The sequence below is a fragment of the Mauremys mutica genome, chromosome 1, assembly GCF_020497125.1.
Source record: "Mauremys mutica isolate MM-2020 ecotype Southern chromosome 1, ASM2049712v1, whole genome shotgun sequence".
Lineage (NCBI taxonomy): Eukaryota > Metazoa > Chordata > Testudines > Geoemydidae > Mauremys > Mauremys mutica.
Window position 1 is genome coordinate 349,069,802 of NC_059072.1, and position 23,158 is coordinate 349,092,959.

Below are 23,158 nucleotides of genomic sequence, written 5' to 3' on the forward strand. Positions count from 1 at the left end.
CGGCTCCCCCGTCGACTCCGCCACCGCTGTTCGTGGTGGTGGAGTTCTGGAGTCGACGGGAGCGCGTTCGGAGTTCGAACTCTCCGCGTCGACCCGGCAGGTAAGTATGGACCTACCCTATGATTCTCTTTTATTTCATGGATGCTCATCCTATGGCAACACATTCTCTGTGGGGTTACCTGAGAATTTGAAGGCTTCATAGAATCTAGAAAACAGCAAAGGCCACTTGAAACGTGCAAAATCCACCACTTCTTCCTTGACTTTTTTGGGGTCTGCTCTCTTCTGGGTATAAATTCCCTACAGGGAAACCAAACCAAAACCAGCATGAAAAAACAAACCAACAATATGCAGGTTAAAGCCAGGAAATGGGCCAATTAAAAACAAATCAATGGGGCGACATCAGTTTACACCAGCTGAAGATCTTGAAGTCATGAGACCTCCGACAGTATCAGGATGAAGCCAATGGCTTAAAAAACTCACAGGGAAAGTAGTGGAAACCCCAGTACTTGAGTTATTAAAGGACTGGACAGGACAAAGGTATGGAGAATACACTGTAGGGAATGATCCTGCACTGGAAGGGACGGGGGAAGGTCTAGATGATCCAATAGGACTTTCAGCCCTTGTGCTTAGATGAACAGTACTCAGTGGTGGAGACAAAGCCATGGGAATCATGGTGCCTGATTCTCCAGGAGTATAAATCAGGAGCAGTTCTACTGAAGTCCAGGAAATTTCATGAGGCTCACACTGGTGTAAGAAGTGAGAGGAGAATCAGGCTGTCATGAATATAAAGGGAAGGGTGACCACCTTTCTGTATACAGTGCTATGGAGTCCCTCCTGGCCAGAGGCACAAAATCCTCTTACCTGTAAAGGGTTACGAAGCTCAAGTAACCTAGCTGACACCTGACCAAAAGGACCAATAAGGGGACAAGATGCTTTCAAATCCAACTCCATTAGTATTAGTAAGTACTTAGCAAGGAAATGGGTTAGTTACTTTTACTTTGGCTTGTGTTTTCCTTTGTGTAAGAGGGAGGTTTATGCCTGGTTTTGTAACTTTAAGGTTTTGCCTAGAGGGGGATCCTCTGTGTTCTTGAGTCTTTTGTTATTCTGTAAAGTACTTACCATCCCGATTTTACAGAGGTGATTCTTTTACCTTTTCTTTAATTAAAATTCTTCTTTTAAGAACCTGATTGATTTTTCATCGTTTTAAGATCCAAGGGTTTGGGTCTGTGTTCACCTGTACCAATTGGTGAGGATATTATTCTCAAGCCTCCCCAGGAAAGGCGGTGTACGGGTTGTGGGGGGGCGGGGATTGTTCTCAAGCCTGCCCAGGAAAAGGGGTGTGGGGACTTGGGGGGATATTTGGGGAAGGTAGGGCTCCAAGTGGCCCTCTCTAAATGTTTGTTTAAATCACTTGGTGGTGGCAGCGTTACTTAATCCAAGGTATAAGAGTGAAATTGTGCCTTGGGGAGTTTTAACCTAAGCTGGTAGAAATAAGTTTAGGGGGTCTTCTTGCGGGTCCCCACATCTGTACCCTGAAGTGACATGGTGGCAGAGTGGTGGGATCATTTTGAACCAGAGATCATTTTGAATCAGGAGCACAAACCTTAGGAATTTTTTTTTCTTAAAAGAAGCTGCTTGGGGAAAGCAGGAGCTGAGGGCAGATAGTGATCTTATCTCTCTTGGCCTAGAGACAAAGGTGTCAGGTTCTTGTAACAAAAGAAATTTTTTTTAAGCTGTGAGCAGCTGGAGATTTTTGTCTCTGGAGATTTTTGTCTCTGCCTGAGGGCAGGGCAGGGTAGTTAACTTCCTACAAGTGAAAACACAAGCCAAAATAAAAGTAACTAACGCATTTCCTTGCTAAATACTTACTAATACTAATGCAACTGGATTGCTTGCTTTCTTGATCTGTCTCCGGCAAGCACACAGAACAGACAGACAAAGCCTTTTCCCCCCCCCCTACACCCCCAGATTTGAAAGTATCTTGTCCCCTTATTGGTCCTTTTGGTCAGGTGTCTGCTAGGTTACTTGAGCTTCTTAACCCTTTACAGGTAAGAGGATTTTGTGCCTCTGGCCAGGAGGAACCCTATAGCACCCACGAAAGCTCATGCTCCTATATGTCTGTTAGTCTATAAGGTGCCACAAGACTCTTTGCTGCTCCTATAGCACTGTATGCAGAAAGGTGGTCACCCTTCCCTTTATATTCATGACACAGGCCCATGGTGTTTTATCTCAAAATCTGTTGTCATGAATGGAGTCTCTGCTCTGCCCTCCTCCACAGCGAGAAATCCAGCAGGAATGGATCTCTGAGGAAACACCTGGCTGGGCTGTGTAGAGGAGACGTGCTCCTCACCCTTGGACCAGGCTCCATTCAGGACGTCGCTGGGTGTTAAGGTGGCCCCTGTGTTTGTACAGTGCCCTGAACTTTGGGGCCTCTATCGTGACCGGTGCCTCTAGGCACGGCCGTAACGCCACCATATCAGAGTCCCATGATTTAAGGGGAAATCCCCAGCGTTAGAGTCTTAGCCTTAAAAATAAGTCTGTCTGCGATATCTTCCTGCCATCCAGTAACTGCTTCAAATCCCGGTGCCACCACTGAAGTCTCTCTCTCCTTCACTTGTGACCCAACCGGCATCAAGAACGGCTACACTGGTCTTTGCCCCTTGCTCTAAATCGATCTCTGGGGGAAACATCCATTTCTGTCTCAGCCTGAGTCGGGGCTCAGACCGAACCCCCACAGGCTGACACAGGCAAACCTGCTGGCTGTTTAACACGCACAGAGCCTTGCGAGAGCCAACACCTACCTTTTTATGTGCAGCTATAATGAGCTGAGCCCATTTCTCCACTGTTTTCGAAGCAGTGATCTCTCTGTCGGGAATGTAGGAGGGGATTAAGTTCAGGAGTCGCTCCAGCACCATCGCCGCCCCATAGTCTACATAGTACTGCTGGGAAGCCAGTTCTGCCAAGTCTTCTTCCTGTAGGAACCAACAACTAAAGAAACTACAAGGAGGGAGTCACTTTAACCTCCCTTCTCCTTGAGCTCAATTAACCCTTTGCTGACACAGACTGATTGAATTTTAATGGGATTTCACAGGTATCAATGGACTTTGGATCAGGCTCTAAACAGTGGCACTTTACAGCGCTGCAACTTTCTCGCTCAGAGGTGTGAAAAAACACCTCCCTGAGCGCTGCAAGTGTCAGCACCATAACGTGCCAATGTAGACAGTGCACCAGTGCTGGGAGCTATGCCCCTCATGGAGGTGGGTTTTTTAGAGCGCTGGGAGAGCCAGTGAAGACGTGCCCTAAGTGACTAACTCCTAAATGAATAAAACATCACACAAATACTTCCTTAAATACCTCTCCTTTCTATGGACCCCACCTGCATTCAACTGGGAGAAAGACTGGGTCTCATGCACCTAGCAGTGATAGCTGCAACTATTAAATGAATTGCAGATGAATGGATAATGGGATAGTAGAGAAAATTCCCTTCTGAATTTTGCTTACCAAAGGCTCTAGCACTTTAGTTCACCTGATGGCATCATCTCTTTTTGATTAAGCAGGTTCAGCATCCATTGTTGAGCACTGAGGTGCACGAAATTACCTCTCATACCAGAGGAGTCACCTGAATGCAGCTAACATCTCATTGGATGCTATGGCCATGTTTACTCCAGAGCTGTGTCTACACTGGCAAAGTGACCTGTTGCTGGCAACTGGTGGTAGGAAGGTTTAAAGCTGAACCAATACTGAACATTGTATAGGCCCAAGTCTAGCTGAGGGCAAACTGCGTTCAGCAGAGTGCCCGGAAGGAACTATGGTTAAAACCTGAGCAGGTTTGAGCACCATGAACAACTCTGTCCTGGTCTACACTTGCAGTTCAATCCTGTTCAGCACTGGTTCAATGGCACCCTTTTCTGATACCTGTAGTCAGCAATGGGTAATTCTATTAGTGTAGACAAGGCTTAGGGAGTATAAATCAATTGTGTCTCAGCACATCTCTTGCACTTAAGGAGCAAACCCACCTCTTTCTTCATAAATCGGGCAAATTGCTGAAGAACAGATACCTGAATGCAATACACCTTTATTTTGTACTGTGTCCCAAAGTATTTTACAGAGACATGATATAGCTACAGAAGTGGAGGCTGGGAGCAAGAGATATAGGCAAAGGATAGGACTACAGATAAGATTTGAGATGGAGAGTCAATGAGGCAGAGATACAAGAAGATAAACTAGACACCATGGTGATTGGGCACTTTATAGACACACAGTAGAAATCTCATGTGGAGGTCAGGAGAAGAAGGGGTAGAAGCAGACAGAACAGAAGATAGATATGTTGGATGAAGTCCATGGATACTTTAAAAACAAGGAGGACAAAATGCCCAGGCCCAGATCCTTCCCAGATTCTCAGTGGTATTTAGGTCCCTAACTCCGTTTGAGGATTAGGACCTATATTTTCAAAGTAACAAGTACTTTTGGGTTCCACAATTTTTGGGCGCCTAAGTAGACATACCTCGAAGGGGCTTGGTTTTCAGAAGTGCTAAGCACCTGGTTCTCTGCAAATCAGTCATCTTTAAGGTCTCCCAGGTTGGGAACCCGAACACTGAGGTAGTCAGAATCACTAGTCACTTAAGCCAAGGGGCCAAACTTTGCCTTGGGATGCTCATGTGCAGCTCCCACTGATTTCTGATACTCAGGGGCAGTTCCCATTGATTTCCTCTGTTTGTAAGTCGGCTCCTTTGACTTCGATGAGAGTTATCTGTGAGTTTCTTCGGGGGTGAAATTTGGCTCTTAATGTATGAAGTTCATGGTGCTGGGTCCCTTATTAGTAGACAGACAGACAGCAAGAACAGCATTCATTTGAAGGATTCTGGATCCTACCTACCTAAATGAGAAGAGAATATTCATGTGCTCAATTTCCCAAGCCTGGGGGCCAAGGTCTGCCATTGCTGAGGACTCACCTTGTCACATCGGTACTCCCCAAACTTCACCCCTCGGACTATTTGCTGGTAAATGAGGTTGGTGGCCACGTTGTCTTCACTCGGATTGTGCCAGGGGGTGAAGATCTCCTTCCTGAAGAAGAGCCGCCACGGCGCGTTGCGCTCCTGGGCTCCCTGCTCTTTGGCGTACTGTTCGCACTGAGACACAGCGTCCATCACGTGGTCGTTGCCACTCCCCAAGGATGAGACCTGGCCAGGGCAGGAAGGGGACAGGGAAGGTACATGCTGGTCACCATATTTTTTAGCAGCAGTTTCCATGCCCCGTGTGAAAGGAGAGACCCATCGTGATTTAGTGGGATGAGATTGCTCCACAAGGGGAGCAAAGAGCCTTTGTTATTATGCATTATTTGTATGACCATAGCACCTGAGAGCCCTAGTCATGGGCCAGGCGCCCACTGTGCGAGGTGCTGTACAAACAGAGCAAAAAGATGCCCCCTTACCCTCCTACCATGCCCCTGTGCAGGGGCCAATCACAACTGCAAGAACTCCTCAGAGCGAGAGCCCACAACAGCACCAGCTTCTCCTAAAGGGAGAAGAGGAGGGTGTGTGTAACCCGGTCCCCACTCTACCAGCCACCAGAGATGGGCAGCCATGGAGTGGAGAACATGCTGCACCCTCCTATGGGATGGCACAGACCCTCTGCTACCCAGGAGCTATGGGACTGATTCTGTCTCCCTGAGCACAATGCTTCCGGGAGCGCTCCCCTAAGGCTAGGCAGCTTGCGCTGCACTGCCCACCAGACCTGTGTCTGAAGGGCCCAATCTATCCCATGGTTTGCGTGTATGATGCTATTATTGACTTTTCAGGTTCCATGCCTGTGCTCGGAACAGTCGACTGAAAGCCAGACTGAGTGCAATCAATCAGAATAAGCAGGAATGGAGGGCTACGTCTTTCCCCAGACATTACACGGGTACATGCACCTGCCACAAGCCTTCGAAACAGACCAGAGGATTTTCAAGGATGATAGCACTCTGTCCAGGCTTCAAGGTTTATGTAATGCAGTGGTTTTCAAACTTTTATTCTGGAAACCCGGTTGAAGAAAATTGTTGATGCCCATGACCCAATGGAGCTGGGGACGAGGAGTTTGGGGTGCAGGAAGGGGCTCTGGGTTTGAGGGGGAGGCTCAGAGCTGAGGCAGGGGATTGGGGCACGGGGTTAGGGCGCAGGCTTACTTTCGGCGGCTCCAGGTCAGTGGTGCAGTAGGGGTGCTAAGGTAGGCTTCCTGCCTGTCCTGACACTGCGGATCGTGCGGCCAGCAGCAGGTCCAGCTCCTAGGTGGGAGCGTGCAAGCGGCTCCGTGCAACTCTCACTTGCAGGCACTGCCCCACCCTCATATCCCACTGGCTGGGAACTGACCAATGGGAGTGTTGAGCAGGTGGCAGTGTGCCGAGCCCTGTTCCCAACCCCGCCCCCCCCGGCTAGGAGCTGTCGGAACAGATAGGAACTAGCTGCCGCCGCGACCCAGTGCCTTACATACCGCAACCCAGTACTGGGTCGCGACCTCCAGTTTGAAAACCACTGATGTAATGGAATGCTAAACTGTATTATACTGTTCACCCACTAGGTGGCGCTGCATGTAAAATACCTTATTTAAGCTCACCTCAGCCATACCTGGCAGCGCATTAATGATGAACACATCTGGTGTGTATCTTGCTCGGAAGCAAGCTCTGTAGCCAGTCCATATCTGGTACAGGGCCATGACAGTTTATTAGGAGTAGATGGAGTTACACAGGCAGGCTGTAGCTACTGACTGACTGGATGAGATTTTACTCTCAGACTATTTTGCCTTCTCATTGACTCTGACCTTTATTCTTAGGGAGTTGTATCTACTGGTAGCTTCCAAAAGTTCATTACTAACACAATAGCTTAGTGTTCAATTCCCCGCTCTCATCACAAGACAGAACTGCCACCCTGAAGATACATATTTTCTATATCAGAAAAGAGGCACCTTCCCCTTCTCTGAGGTGTCTAGGTCAGCATGTACCTTGTCAAACAGTGCGATGTAAAGCGAAAACCCAAATCGGTCCTTCAGGCTGATCTTGTCAGCTAAGGAATTGCAGAGCTCTTTAGCGGTCGTTGCAGAGTCAGTTAGTAGCGTTTTCGTTGTCCCATCCATAAACGTAACAGGCAGCATGATAGGTTTCTTGGACTTGGTCGCCTAGGAGATTAGGGTCAAACTTTTTAAAGGCATATGAACTTGAATTATTTTTCCATTTACAAGTTATCTCCCAACAATCATAGCGTCTTTTCTGGATCCTTTGCACCAGTATCTATGGCTAAATTTGTAATACGGCTGCTATATACTTCTCCACAGCATAATGTAGGGTCACAACCTGAGTATTGGGGAGCAGCTGCAACTCCTGATTTTTTAAATTAATACACTTAATTGCCAATGATAATTTTTGATTCTCTTCAATGGACACTGGATTGAATCCTGGAGGCATGTGTAACATTTAAATCTGTGTAGAGATTTGGATAATACCCACTGCCTCAAACTACATGGAACACAGTTCTGTACCACTTTCAAAATACAGGAAGCTGGCAAAGAGTGCAGGCAAGAGGAACAGTAACAAGTGATTTGAAGATAATGCGACTCAGTCATATGTTCTCCACAAGGAAGAAATAGTTTCTGCTTCTGACCTGCTAATCCTCAGAATAAGAGAGACAACATCCTACTAAGAGACTGTGAAAAATGTTTAAGCCTCTAAATGGAATGGCATTCACTATTAGAGCTGGAAAGAAACTGTGTTTCATCACCCACAGAACACTGGGAAGAAAAACAATTCCACTAAATTTGTCAGGTTTGGGTTGAAAAAAAAATGAAAACCTGAAATCTAAACTTTTTGATTTACAACAACTAAAAACTGAAAATATTGTTTTCTAGGACAGAAGAAAATTTTCCTACAAAAATCTGAAAAATTCAGACAGAAATGGACATTTTCTAAAGCAAATTTCTGTTCAGTCAAAAGTCGCTTTCAACAACATTTCAACAAAATCTTTTTAGACTCGCTCTATTTGCTCTAGGGGATTCGGCTGATCATACCTGTAATTCTAACCAGCTGGGCGGCTGGGTCCTAGTCCCATTTGCAAATGTCCTCCTCAATCTCTCTTCACAATAGGGAGCGTAACCAGGAGGACCTCCACTGATGAAGTTCCTTAAATACTGTTGGCAAGAGAGAATGTATTGGTTAGATGACTGACGGCTGCTGTTGGCTTGAACACAGGTCCATGGCTCCATTCTAAAGCCTGACCACTCAAAATGTTATTGCAGCATTAGCCAGAAGGGGGAATTAAATCAAACAGACCTGTAGGTAATGAGCAGTGGGGAGACAAACACAGTATTTAATCAAATGCACACACCAAATCAATTCCCTGCCATTGCAGGGGCCTTGCACATTGGTGCACCTCGGTCCCACCTATTATCTGAATGCGGCACACAATAGTTTGTTCTCCTGAGGGCTGTAACACTTTAGTCTAATCCAGGTTAATGGGCTTGCTGCAGGGGTAACTGGGTGGAGTTTAGTGGCCTGTGACATGCAAGTCAGACTAGATGATCTGGTGTAATTTCCAGCTCAAGAAGACAAACCCGCCCTCGCTCCGATTAAGCTAGCATGCTAAAAATAGAAGTATCGCTGCTGCACTGTGAGATAGCCACATGCTAGATCAGGCTGAGATGCTACGCATGAACATGGGTAGGTATCCTGTCCTGCTGCTCATGCTGTCAGGGCTACACTTCTGTTTTTAGCATGCTAGTTTGATCAGAACTAGCGTGGGTACGTCTCCTCGAGCTGGGAATTACACCTCCCACTCTAGTGTAGATGTACCCTATGACACACACACAGAGAATACTTAGATACCGTATTAATACATTAGATTGGTATTTATTTGCTTAGATTTTAAAAAATATCCATTTTAGGGAGGTCCTATCTAGGACTCTATGTACTTGGCCCATGTATTAAAAATGCACCCACTTTACTGCAGAAAAAAATTAAACCCAGCAGCCACCCCAAAATGACAGACAGAAAATACTCTATAAATAACTTAGACAGACAGCTCTATAAATCATAACTGGGAGGCTTTATAAATCACTTTGCTAGATCTATAAATCTTAACTTAATGCTCTACAAATAACTTAGATAGACAGCGAGGCAGACAGATGGATAAGATGAATAGCAGCCACTCCGTGGTTATAGTTGCAACAGAGTTTGCATTGTGAACCTGATTTTGGCATCACCTCTCAAATCCACACCCACAAAACTAACAGCTAATTGGTAGGTAAGGTCTGAGGCTGATGCAGAATTTTTCTACTAACTCTGAAATAAATCAGAGTAAGTGCTCCTGATTAATGTACCTTCAAAGCAGAAGTATTCACCAGAGCATTGTGCAGGAGGTCAGACTAGATGATCATAATGGTCCCTTCTGACCTTAAAGTCTATGAGTCTATGAGTCCAAAACAAATCTACAAATATTTTTGCCATCATATAGTACAAAAGGAGACAGAAAGAGAGAGAAAATATAATTCATATCCCCTCAGATGAGTTCTGCCAGCAGTGCACAGGGCCAGCATTTAACAGCTATGATACTTTAAAAAAAAAGTTATTGACATTTTAAGCCCTGATTCTGAAATTGCATCTGTACAGGAGACCCCAGTGGTTTGCCTGCAGCTCCTTGCAGGATCTGGGCCTTTAACAGTAACTTCAGAGTGAGTCACCGAGAGTCCAGAATGCAACAGGTTTGACCAGTAGCCCAAGATTACAGAGAGTAAAATCCTGGCTCCCCTGGAGTCAATGGGAATTTGGCCGCTGGCTTCTGTGGGGCTGGGGTTCCAGCCAAAGGGTATATTTTGAAGACCATTAACAACTTGTTTCTAGAAGTGCTGCCCTCTCCCCAAATAAGCCCTCCTTTATCAAAGATTTAAACACAGACTAAAACACTCCATGGGCCATCTCTAGTGACACGCTTTACTGGGTCTCATTTCTAGGCATAATGGAATTTTCTGCTGTTTCACACGTGATTTATCTGCCGTATCCACTTCCCTATAGGAAGGGCTTGTGGCTGACACAAAGAATTCTATTGATGAATTTGGCTTCTGGAGTCAGCTCTCAGGACCCAGGGCCTGATCCAATCTACCATGAAGTCAGTGGAAATGCTCCAACTGAACTTCACTGGCTTTGGGATCAGGCTACAGGTTCTGAAGTTCTTCCTCGGGCAAAGCTCTCACAGTGGCAATAGGAGCCTTGCCTGAGCAAGGACTGAGGGCTTAGTCCTGCAACGTGCTGAGTACTCTGCCCAGCAAAGCCCTTAAGCCCATGCTTAAACGTAAGCCTGAGTAGCCCCATTGAAGTCACTGTGAGTCTGGGTGCTTAGTGCCTTTCAAAGTCAGGCCACTTTTAGCTAAATCCATATTTAGGCCAAAATTGTTATAAAAAATGGGATCCAAAGAAGTGGCCTGATTTGCAAGAGTGACGAGCACTTAGCAGCTCCCAGTGACTTCGGTGGGAGCTGCTGGAGGCCCAGTACTTTGGGAGATAAAGCCGCTCATCTAGAGGTATTGGCTTCCATCTGGATACATGAGGAAGTAGGATACAGGGAGGTAGAGCAACCAAACAAAATACACTCATAGATGTGGGATTAATTTAAAACCTTCCTAATGACTTTTAAATTAACACACACACACGAAATTTTAACTGCTTGGCCTGAAATTTTCCATGCAGATTTTTTTTTAATTTCAGCAAAATTGAGCTCACTTTGTAATACCACTGATAGACAATTTTACCAGCGCAGCAGATGCATCGACTGAGTGTGCAGAAACACCATCTGCCTATACAAACTAGCCTTTGTATATTCCTATGGGGTAACCGCAGGCATAAACATGCAGCCTGGATTTGCAAATCCCACTTGTGCAAGAATATGGATGTTTGGCCTCATGTAGGTGTTTGCATCAGGGCCGCCCAGAGGATTCCGGGGGCCTGGGGTCTTTGGCGGCGGGGGGCCCTTCTGTTCTGGGACCCACCGCCGAAGTGCCCCGAAGACCCGCGGCGGGGCCCTCCCCGCCGCCGAATTACTGCTGAAGCGGGACCCGCCTCCGAAGTGCAGCCCGGTCTTTGGTGGTAATTCGGCGGCGGGGGGCCCCCACCGCGAGTCTTCGGGGCACTTCAGTGGCGGGTCCCGGAACGGAAGGGCCCCCCGCCGCCGAATTATCGCCGAAGACCAGACTGCACTTTGGCGGCAGGTCCCGCTTCCGCGGTAATTCGCCGGCGGGGGGTCCTTCCGCCCCGGAGCGGAAGGACCCCCCCCCCGCCGGCGAAGACCGGGAGCGAAGAAGCTCCTGGGCCCGGCCCCACAAGAGTTTTCCGGGCCCCCTGGAGCAAGTGAAGGACCCTGCTCCAGGGGCCCCTAAAAACTCTCGTGGGGGCCCCTGTGGGGCCCGGGGCAAATTGCCCCTCTTGCCCCCCCCCTCCCCGGGCGGCCCTGGTTTGCATATTCTTTGCAGAAGCAACTCAGACACATCATTTGAAAATTTGGCCCCAGAAGTCCCTGCTTTCTCACATACATACACTGCAGCTGCTTTCTCTGTGTTCTGTGTTTCTCTTCTGCGTTACCAGCCGTTCCGGATGGCAACTTCCTACAGGACTGTTCATTATTCTTGGCTATTATATGTATTACAAGAGAGAGGGCCAAGCTTCAAAGCCGGGATCTGAGTATCCCTAATTTTCAGGTGTGCTTGGATCAGCCTATTGTAGAAATACAGGTCAGCCGTGACGTTTGGCTGTCGATCTGGATTCGAATTTTGGCAAGGCCTTGAGATCTGAGATTTGGTTTCAATTAAAACCAATTTCCTAGTAATTTATTCTTCTTTATAATTAGATGACTCGGTTAGAAGAATAGACTTTAGGGCCCCAATTCAGCAACCTATGTAAGCAGTTGCTAAACTTTAACGTCAATGGGGCTGAAGCACATGCTTACGTTCTTAGCTGAACTGGGGCTTTTCTGACAATGGAGCTTTTCTGTAAAATCAGACCCTGTGTGGAAAGGGAGTCACGACACAGTTAACAAGCAGAGACACCAAAGAGAAGAGTTGGCTCCAGCATTGCGAAAGGAAATGTATAAATAGATACGCCAGGCAAATGATAAATAACATTCACTCTTCACCTTCACAAACTTTTCGGAAGGAGCAAAGCATCCCACGCACAGCGACATCAGGATCCAGCCTCTGGCGTGGCTGCTTTTGGAAGGGTTCTGGGTGAGCTGTTTGCAGATTTGACAATAGATTTCATCCCTGCAACAGAAATCAGGGTTAGATCCCAGCCAATCATTCAAGATACCAGTTCCCTCTCAGTGGAGCCCTGATCCACAGCCCACTGAAGTCAATGGGAGTCTTTCCAGTAATTTCAGTGGGCTCTGGATCGGGCCCTTAATGAATAATTTGCTACTTTTTCTGGTGAAATCTGCCTCTCAGGCTTGCAAACTGTTACTAGATGTTAAAGGGGCTGCTGTCTTTTAGATGGGATGTAAAACCAGATCCTGACTGCTTGATAATTAAAGGTCCCATGGTTCTTTATGTCTGTCTAGGGGTATTAACCTCGTTGCCCTGGCCAATTCTAACTCTGATAATTACATCCCTCCTACAGAAATCCCCTTTGCAAATTCAAATGGAAATGGCATTCCTCTACACTTTGGCCGAGATCTTCCAAAGCTGCCGAAAAGTAGCTCTGGAACGGGGCATCCAGGCAGCTTTGAAAGTCTCAGCTTTCTCGTGCTGAGTTGGTATGTAGTCTTGCTGTGTCCATTTAAACAAACAGCTGCCATGTTCCATCCTTGCAGCAGCCTTTTGTCAGTGGCAGGTAAAATGAGCCTTGTTTGTTTGTGTAAAGAGCTTTGTGAGCTTTTAGGATGAATGGCAAAATGTACCAGAGGCGGTGCAGTTGGGGTAGCCCAACATGTTCCATTAGAAGACCCTGTTTTCCGTTCCTTATAACTTGGCCAAATTTTAGCTGCTTTGGCTGAAATTTTCTATGCTGATTTTTTTTTTAATTTTGGCAAAAACAGTTTCGTTGTTTCTCAGAACGAGGTTTGGGGAAAAGACATGTTTTGTCCATGTTAAGAGCTTCTTACATCTGTTTTGTTGAGAAGCTCTAGTGCTGCCACGTTTTGGAACAGGGACTTACAATTTGGTACAGTGATTGCCGGGTTGGGGCGTATTTTTTGCCATTTCCTTGAAAATCCACCCATTTTTGGCCAAGTTCACGAGCCTTTGAAAATCTTAGTTTGCACATGCTCAGAGGAGTTTGCCAGCAGAATTCTCCACAGAGTCTACCTGCATATTCCATCCCCCTGCATACTATCTGCTACCAGGCACTCACAAAAGCAACTGAGGTCCTTCTGCTCTGAATATATCAAGCACTATATAATGCTCTGAAAAAATCAGGTCCTAAGCATTTCAAATTGGGCCCCCTAAATCAGTATACAATGTTAACCTTAATCTGCCTTTGTCACACAGTTCCCCATCTGTAAAATGGGCATAATACCATCCCCTCATCTCACAGGGTTGTAGTGAAGATACATTAATTGTGCATGAAGCAGGGTCGGAATAATCTGCAGAAATAAGGCCTAGGGCCACACACTGAACAGTGAAGTAGGACAAAATATTGACAAGCTGAGCATTAAGTGAGCACTGTTCATTCTGTGCATTGAATGAGGCGGGGTCCGGTGGGAAAACCAGCGTATGATCTTGTAATTAAAGACAGAGTCTGAATGCATGTGCACAAAGGGGCTGAATTAAGGTCGCATGGGCAATCATAATTCTGGCTTTTCCTATCTTTTGAGTTTTGACTTTGCAACTGCAACAATGTTCTTTTAACATAGTTTTTTTGTATGCAATAAAATAAATCTATTCTTCTAACAAAAGAAGACCCAGCAACTTAGGATGTAATGGCTTGGATAAAAATAAGCAGTGAAAAGAAAAAAAGGAATGCTAATAACTGGGGGCCTGATCCAAAGTCCAATGAAGTCTGTGTCCGCCTTTCCACTGACCCCAATGGGCTTTGGAGCAAGCCTGAAATGAACCTCTAACAAACATGATGGGAGTCTAGCCCCAATCATACAGAGGAAGAGAGCTCGAAGAACAGTGTAATACGTGTTTTATTCAATTGCACAGATTAGCAAAAATATTTCTTTTTAATGAGAGCAGCTTAACTACTGGGGGGGGGGGACGGGACGACTGAGAATGATAGTTGACTCTTTGCACTGATTTCTAACCTTAATGCTGGTCTGAGGATGCCATTACCAATAATGAAATGCAGCTTCTCCAAGTTGGAGGTGGGTCGGTCTTCAAGCATGCTGTTGCCTTGGAGGGTGGACTCACCGTCATGGAGTCTCTTTGTCACCTGTCAACCGAAGACATTATTCTCTTTCTGGTTAACTTGTTGCTATGATTCTCCCCGCCTTCAACACACACCTCTGTGAACGGCTGTGCCCCCCATCCCCACCCAGGTAGGATTGCCCCAATTTTTCTACAACAGCACCTGTAGGCCACAACTCCGAGCCCCACTCTCAACTGGGATAACTCTATTAGAAGGCAATGGAATTTCACCACTCTATAACTGATGAGGATATGGCTCTTCATCTCTTCTCTATTCAATCATCATTAAAAACAGTAACACAATTAAAAGACGCTCCATTGGCCAAAACCACAACGCCATGGCTGTAAGCGTGTAAGCACATGCATGGTTGTGATCGTTGTTTCTGGTTTCCTCCATAAGTGCACATCATAAAATCATAGGACTGGACAGGACCGCGAGAGGTCATCTAGTCAAGTGCCCTGCACTCATAGCAGGACTAAGTATTATCTAGACCAGTGGTCCCCAACGCGGTGCCTGCGGGTGCCATGGCGCCCGCGGGGGCTTCTAAGTGTGCCCGCATACTGGCCGGCAGATAAGCATCCGCCAAAATGCCACCGAAATTTGGCGGCATTTTGGCGGATGCTCGTCCGCTGCCACGGTCCTTCGTCTGGCACCTGCCAGACAAAAAAGGTTGGGGACCACTTATCTAGACAATCCCTGGCAGATGTTTGTCTAACCTACTGTTAAAAATCTCCAATGACAGAGATTCCACAACTTCCCTAGACAATTTATTCCAGTCCTTAACCACACTGACAGTTAGGAAGTTTTTCATGATGTCCAACCTACACCTCAATTTAAGCCCATTGGTACTATCCTCAGAAGTTAAGGAGAACAATTTTTCTTCCTCCTCCTTGTAACAACCTTTTATGTACTTGAAAACTGTTATCATGTCCCCTCGCTAACTAAACAAACCCATTTTTAAAATCTTCCCACATAGGTCATGTTATTGAGACCTTTAATATTTTTTGTTGCTCTTCTCTGGACTTTCTCCAATTTGTCCACATGTCTCCTGAAATGTGGCATCCAGAACTGGACCCAATAATCCAGTTGAGGCCTAATCAGCATGGAGTAGAGCAGAAAAATTACTTCTCATGGCTTGTTTACAATACTCCTGTTAATACATCCCAGAATGATGTTTGCTTTTTTTGCAACAGTGTTACACTGTTGACTCATATTTAGCTTGTGGTCCATTGTGACCTCAAGATCCCTTTTTGCCGTACTCCTTCCTAGACAGTCATTTCCCATTTTGTATGTATGCAACTGATTGTTCCTTCCTACGTGGAGTACTTTGCATTTGTCCTTACTGAATTTCATCCTATTTACTTCAGACCATTTCGAATTTTAATTCTATCCTCCAAAGCACTTGCAACCCCTCCTAGGTTGGTATTGTCTGCAAACTCTATAAGTTCACTCTCTATGCCATTATCTAAATCATTGATGAAGACACTGAATAGAACCAGACCCTGTGGGACTCCACTTGATATGCCCTTCCAGCTTGACTGTGAACCACTGATAATTCCTCTCTACCATACGTATAAAAAGGAAGATGTGTCAAGAAAAAGAATTCTCTGTCCCAAGAGCTGAAGAGTGGGATTTTCAGAAGTGCTCAGCACTAGCTGAATGGCTCACATGGGTGTTTGATCACAGATCTCAATGGCAGAGGAGTTAGCCCGCTGTTGAGTGCTTCTGAAAATCCACTCGGAATCTAAAGCCTAGCAGGGAGGGGCTGAAGTCAGAAAGACCGAGAATGTACAGGCCAACACAGCGGGGTGGGCGATTCTCTAACTGGAATTCTATGCAGACGGTGGGATGTGAAAAGAGGAGATGGACGGGTGCTTGATGACTGGAGAGTGCGAGCTGCACCAGGCATAGGGAAGAAGGCATGAGGTGCAGGGTGATTCAAGGAGACACGGGGAGCCAACCTTTCCCTTTAAAGAATCCTTAAATCTTTCAGGTCCCCAAAGACACAGAGAGCAGCAAACCCAGAGGCGGTCTGGGTGTGTCGAAGGAGCAGCAGGAGAGAGTCAGAGAGCCCTGCAGATCATATAATACCATTTGTACTACCCAGCCGCAAAGCATTTCCTCTCACCTCTTCAGTCAGTTTGGATTTCTTCTTTAGAGTCAAGGAGACCAGTTTGTGCCGCACACTGTTCTTCTTGTGGCCATCTATGTGAGCGCTCTGCGAAGGCAAGAAGTATAGCCTTATTCCTGGGCCACACACAACCCTGCAGGGCGGGTTTCCTGTGTATCCGGCTCACCAGCTTTTAGAAATGGCAGCATTTTCAGTGGATTCCGAGCACTGATTTGATATTTCTGAGAGATGGGTCAGAACACAAAACCCTAGATCTAAACTCCTCCAGGCCACCATAATGCTCAGATCTGGATCTCAATTTTGCAGCTGGCCTCTGTCTCTTTAATAGGCCAAATCAAAACCTGCATCAAAACAACCTCAAATTTTAGGAAAGTTTGACATGAAGGCAAATTACAGCTCAAACTCATCTCTAATACATAGTTTATGGATTGGAAGCATCTGGCCACTTATGAATATCCATCCATCCATTTCTAATTGAATCTAACCAGGCATTCATACTACCCAGAGAAATGAGAACATTACTATTCAAAAAGAACAGTTTGTCTCTAAGATAAAAATACATTGTTAAATTTTCTCTCTCTTCTCTAGGGGCTCTGCTGATGCCACAGCCAACTGAAATATGATATTCTGTCCAATGAACAAATAAAAAATGGTTAATTATACAGAACGAAGCTTGATTCTTCATGTATATTTTAACATAATTAGATCCCAGTGGAGATTACTTTCCTCACCAGGAGCTTTAATGAAATTGCTACATTATATCATTGTTTCTGGGAATATGACTGGAACCAGGCGTTTTATTTATTTAGATCTACCAAAAGCGTCAAAGGTGGCTGTTCTTAGACTCTAGGGGGCCTTGATGTAATCTAAGTGCAGCAGTACCATTTATCACATCCTGCCACCGGCAAGCCAGGTCACTGAAAATGTCCTGCCATCTCCTATAAGGCAGATTCTCAAAGATGAAAGCATACAAACTGCCAGAGTGCAATGACCAATGGTCTATCCAGTCTTTTGTCCTGCTTTTGACAGCAGCCAAAGATGGATTCTTACGGTGAAGTGTATGTGTCCCATAATAACCTAATGGTGCAATACCATTTACCACAGGGGTAATTTTCTCCTGACCCCAAGAGGGGTTGAATCTCATGGGACAATCCCAGACCTCACTGGTCCAGTGCATCTTTGGCCTGACTAACCCAAACACAGAGCAACATGTTCCTTTAAATCAAACCAAAACACTCCACCGCACACACAATTCTTCCCCCTTCCCGGGGAGAGGATGAGAGAATGAACCACACATGACATGTGTTAGCCACATAGCTTAACGCACTAATAAACATAATAATACCTAGTGCTGCTCAAGTGCTTTGCATCAGTAGAATACTATAGTGATGAGGGCGGTATAAGAATCTATATGGAATCGAATTTATACTTTGAAACACAAGGGATGATAGGCTTTGTAGTTTTCTCCTTGCTAGGATAGTGGCAGATGAAACTTACAAAACTATTTGCCTCAATCAAGCCCATCAGCAGTGTGTTCCACAGATACATTTCTACTTTCATGAACTGTACATCAAGAATATTGGCTCTTCTACAGCTGTAACGTTAAAGGGAAGAGCATTCTCACCTCTCCTTCCCCCTGCAAAGCCTGCAGCTCCTTTTTGTAGGTCTTTTTCCCTAGAGTCTCATAGATTTTGGTCATCACTGGAATCTTCTCGCTGCCATCGCTCATAGCCGTATGGTATTTAGGCTCAGGAAGGTCTCCCATGAAACGAAGGATAGTGATCCACACCGCGAGTGCTGCCTATTTGCAACAAAGGTGAAACTTACCAGAGTTCTTGGCTTGGTCTGGGTTAATATAATTCATTGTATGTATTATACTGTAATAAAGCCATGGCCACTAGTGACTGGACTCATCCCAGCACTAAACACTTCATGACAGCATGGATAATACTCAGATCCTCTGCTCCAAAAGCACAGGCCCCGGCTACCTGAGCTAAAGGAGACTCTCCTTTGGCTGTTAGCAGTTCAGGGTCTATGAAAAGCCATTGAGCGGTTCTGAATCTGTCCAGGAGAGGGTAGTGGTGAGTATACGGTGCAAAATGACTAGTTCACTAAAATGTGTACTGTAAATGCAAATTAAACTAAAATTGTGCAACACAGACCAGTCTGGAAAATACATGCCACACCTCTCATTAAAGTCGAGTATAAAGGAGAAACCTCGCAAATTAGATAATCAAAAACTAATTGAGTCCCTGCTCCTGCCCCCCCCCACAAAAGAACAATCAGACATTGTTAGTATCAGAAAAGGGTTTCCTACTAAGCTGAGATTTTCTGTCTAATCATTTCTCAGATGCATGAACAGAAAGGCCAGTAGCAATAATAACAAACAGGGAGGATAGTTCAATCCATCTTTTTGTAGGGCCATTAAGGAGTTTTGGCACAATTCTCCTGTACAGTTCTTGTGCACACCCTGTCTATGTGGCCCAATCCCTAACAGACCGGTCACCACAAGCACAGTGGGCACCGTTAGAGCATCTCAGCACAGACATCAAGGACTGAATGGGCATGTGGACTGACTTCCCATCTTGAGGCACATGGGTGGGAGCAGACTGTCCTACAGTGGCATATTTATACCTGTTTGGTGGCCCTCTGCCTCCCAAGGTCTAACTCTAGCCTGCTACACAAGTACTAGATTAAGGTTCAGAATGCTTGGGGAGGATTGTTTTATTACTGGCTTGCACGGTTTTATTTCTTAAACATGGTGCTCAAGCACATCGCAAACGAAATTTCCTGATGGTGCACCACATGACCCAGTAGCTACTCGCCCAATAGAAAGAGAAGCCATCAATGAAGGTCACACAGGACATCCAATAGCAGATAAGGACTTTGCTCCTAAACTATCTTCAGACTCGTGTGTTTTACTGGGATGGATTCAAATGGGTGTCCTAGAAACGAAGGGCTCCGTAGCCTATTACCAACCCCCTGAACCATCCAGCCCCATTCTTCATGACCAGGACATTTACGAATTAATTTGTGTCTCACCAACTGGTCTCCTTCGTCCTCGTGGTACAGAAGGGGCTGCTTAAGTGGCCGGCGGATGTATGTGTGTGTCGTCGTGCCCTGGAAGTAGGTGGCTGCAAACTTTGCAAATTTGTACTCCGAAAGGTCTTCCTCCTCTTCCTCGGGGAGGGGCAAAGCTGCGTCTAAATCCTCTTCCTCTAGCTCCTTTTGGGCTCGCTCAAGGTCCTGGGGAGGGAGGAAAATATACACGCCCGATTTGGTTTAGTGTCTTTAAAAGCTCCCTCACCCTGCACCTCACCTCGCTCCCGGTTCTGCCACTGATTTCAATAGGGTCAGGATCAATTCTCAGGACAAGAATTGGCACAGAGGATCCAATCCAACTCCCCTTGAAACCAGTGATTTCAAGGGAACCTGGATTGGGCCCACGTGAGGTCTGTAGATACTTCTTTATCCTAAGGAGAATCCTCTGTGGGGCAGACTCCCAAAGGCAGACGCAGAAGCAGCAAGTGTGAACACATTGGAAAAAGAGTTATGATGAGCGCTCCAAGAGCTAACCAGTAGGGTAACAGGGTGATGATGCTGAACCAAGATGGGATGGATTGCCACCTGTCCCAAAACGTTACTCTGAGCAACACTAGCAAGCCCTGTCTGTTGCTCCATTCTCCATGCAGTACCTCAAAGCCATTGGGTGCCTGTCCTTCCTGGCCTGGCAGAGACGAAGTGGTTCCTAGGAATCCAAACATTTTGTCCACCATATCTGAGTCGTTCACTGGCTCGTTTCGGGCCTTCTCCATTTTGTCTAAGAGTTCCTTCTTCCGACGGGCTTCCTCCTTCTCCTTCACCTCTCTCTCAGCATCTTCCCGGGCCAGCTGGGCAAGGCGTACCTAGAAGAGAAGGGTTACACTGACTAGAGTGCATTCTCTGGCAAGCTGGTCCTAAATTCTGCAGCTCGGCCCCTTGGCTTTAGAGCAGAAGGATGGTCTTGCGGTTAAGGCACTAGACTGAGATGCAGAAGATCTGAGATAAATTCCCAGCTCTGCCACTGACTCACTGCGTGACCTGGGACAACACACTTAAATCTGTGCCTCAGTTCCCCACCTGCAAAATGGACTCAGCAATGCTTCTTTCTCTCTTCTTTTGACTATTTAGAGCCCAAGGTCCCAGGTGCAGGACTTTTACTCTATGTACATACAGCACCTAGCACAGTGGCAATGTTCCAGTGACAGTTGGGATCCTTTATGCCGTCCTATAATACCAAAAAGAATAAGCATAATCTGTGGCCTTCTGGTGTGGCAGATCGGAAATTCTGTGCTAGCTTCAGTCAAGTGAAAATAGGGAGGGCTTTACTGAGTCAAATACGAACAATACAACAGGACAGCACGTCCTCATACTATTTATTGGGATGCTGCCTTCAATTGACCTTATTCCGCCCTACACTTTTCAGGAGTAGAATCAGGCCCTAAAGAGAAGCCAAGAAAGAGAAAAGTCAGATCGTACTTGGTGCTTCTTTTCTGCTTCCTCTTTGGCTTTCTTGGCACTCATCTCCTTCCGGAGCCGTTCCTCTTCTGCCAGACGAAGCTTCTCTGCTTCCAGACGGCGGTGATACTGGGAAACAAAACACAAGTGGGCTTTTAAAAAGGCACTTAGCACTTTTGCTCTGCTAACATCCAGATCACAGGAGCACGCAGCACAGACATGAACAGAGCTCTGTCCCTTGGTATGTCTCAAGGAACACTAACATAATGGGAGTCGGTTTCTAGCCAGAGAGAGGGTACCAGCTTTCACATTGCTTTCTGATTTTGATTTCATTCTGTCACGATCTTGGGGGAAGAATTTGCGTTCTATACTCCTTTACACACAGTCAGTGATCCACACTCATGTGATCTGCCTCTCTCTACAATATTTAGGGAGCTAGCCCCTAGGGTAACCACAGACTTTTGTATCCTGGAACAAACATTTGGGACATTAGCCTTTACAAAAGTGATAACTAACTCAAGTTAATTGGCAATCAGTTAACTTCAGGTTAAAAAAATCTAGTGTAGACATACCCTTAGACAGAGAGACACTGGCAGCTAGACAAAGGCTGTAGGATGGATGTTATACAGCAGGGGTAGGCAACCTATGGCACACGTGCCGAAGGCAGCACATGAGCTGATTTTCAGTGGCACTCACGCTGCTCAGGTCCTGGCCTCCGCTACGGGGGCCTTTGCATTTTAATTTAATTTTAAATGAAGTTTCTTAAATATTTTTAAAACCTTATTTACTTTACATACAACAATAGTTTAGTTATATATTATAGACTTGTAGAACAAGACCTTCTAAAAACATTAAAATGTATTACTGGCATGCGAAACCTTAAATCAGAGTGAATAAATGAAGACTCGGCACAGCACTTCTGAAAGGTTGCCGTACTCTGTTATACAGACTATCATGCTCAGGGCCGCCCAGAGGATTCAGGGGGCCTGGGGCAGGGCCAGGTCTTTGGTGGCAATTCAGTGGCGGGTCCCTCTCGGAGGGAAGGACCTGCTGCCGAATTGCCGCCGAAGAATGAAGCGGCCACGGTAGAGCAGCCTAAGTGCCTCTGATCGCGGCTGCTTTTTTTCCCCTCACCACTTGCTTGTACTCATCGGGCAGCGCTCCGAGGCTTCGGCAGCACTTCAGCGGTGGGTCCTTCGCTTGCTCCGAGTCTTCTGCTGCACTGAAGGACCCACCGCCAAAGACCCGGAGCGAGTGAAGGGCCCGCCGCCAAAGGGCCACCGAAAACCCGGAGTGGCTCGCAGGGCCCGGGGCAAATTACCCCACTTGCCCCCCACCCCGGGCGGCCCTGATCATGCTCTGGGGAAACCAGCCCTGTTGGTCCTGTTAACCGGCTGCTGTCTTTCTCTACCACGCATGCTAGCAAACAGCATTTCCTGCATGGTACTTACTTCTCCCTTAAGGCGCTTATACAGCCTCCGTGCAATCATGCCCCTGGCATAAGCCTGGACCGTGAAGACAGCCCAAAGGCGATGGCGGAAGGCCCTGCGCACCAGGCAGCCCCGGCACCTTGCCTGGAACTCGATGATCCGTCTGCGAGCCATGTGGTACTGCGTGTGGAGTTTGCGGGAACGGTAGAGGGCCTGGAGCCGCAGGAACCCAATCCTCATCTGCAAAGGAAACAGGATTAAGGCATCGCTCCGCTGAGGGCCTCACCGGCCATAATCAGATTTTCCTCACTCATCTGCCCTCTCGCAGCTGAAAATACAAACCTGCTGAAATTAGCAACAAGCAAAGAGCCCCCCCAAAAGCAGGGGAGAGCTGCTGTGAGATGGCAGAGAAACAAAGGGCTCTTGGATTTGTGGGGCCTGATCCAAAGCTCACTTAATCAATGGGAGTTTTCCCATTGACTTCCATGGGCTCGAGATCCAAGCCTTTACGGGCTCAATGACCCCTAATGCTTCTCGCGCACAGTCTCCTCCCTGTGCTTCCCTCGAGAGGTTTGGCGCTCAAGATCCCCCAGATCTACGCAGATCCTAGAGCAGTCACAGGTAGCAAGGGCCATGCACAAGGAGGCCCAGCACCTCCCCATGCCTCCTGTCATGGCTATTACCACTACACTGTCTCCCCCAAGGGGTTCCACATCACAGGAGGGGGCACTTAAGTTGATTCAATCA

At 46.5% G+C, this 23,158-nt stretch overlaps 1 protein-coding gene across 2 annotated transcripts in view; it reads right to left on the reverse strand.

Moving 5' to 3' along the window:
* MYO7A (myosin VIIA) overlaps positions 1-23,158 on the reverse strand; it is a 157,317-nt gene that overhangs the window by 23,966 nt on the left and 110,193 nt on the right. For both annotated transcript variants that reach the window (XM_045021244.1, XM_045021255.1), the window contains 13 exons: positions 22,433-22,651; positions 21,003-21,110; positions 20,180-20,389; positions 19,527-19,730; positions 18,109-18,285; positions 16,482-16,571; positions 14,250-14,377; positions 12,144-12,270; positions 8,035-8,154; positions 6,976-7,149; positions 4,953-5,180; positions 2,802-2,972; positions 180-297 (listed from right to left, as the gene is read on the reverse strand). In XM_045021244.1, coding sequence (XP_044877179.1) covers positions 180-297; positions 2,802-2,972; positions 4,953-5,180; positions 6,976-7,149; positions 8,035-8,154; positions 12,144-12,270; positions 14,250-14,377; positions 16,482-16,571; positions 18,109-18,285; positions 19,527-19,730; positions 20,180-20,389; positions 21,003-21,110; positions 22,433-22,651 — 2,074 coding nt within the window. The remainder of the gene's footprint in view (positions 1-179; positions 298-2,801; positions 2,973-4,952; positions 5,181-6,975; positions 7,150-8,034; positions 8,155-12,143; positions 12,271-14,249; positions 14,378-16,481; positions 16,572-18,108; positions 18,286-19,526; positions 19,731-20,179; positions 20,390-21,002; positions 21,111-22,432; positions 22,652-23,158) is intronic.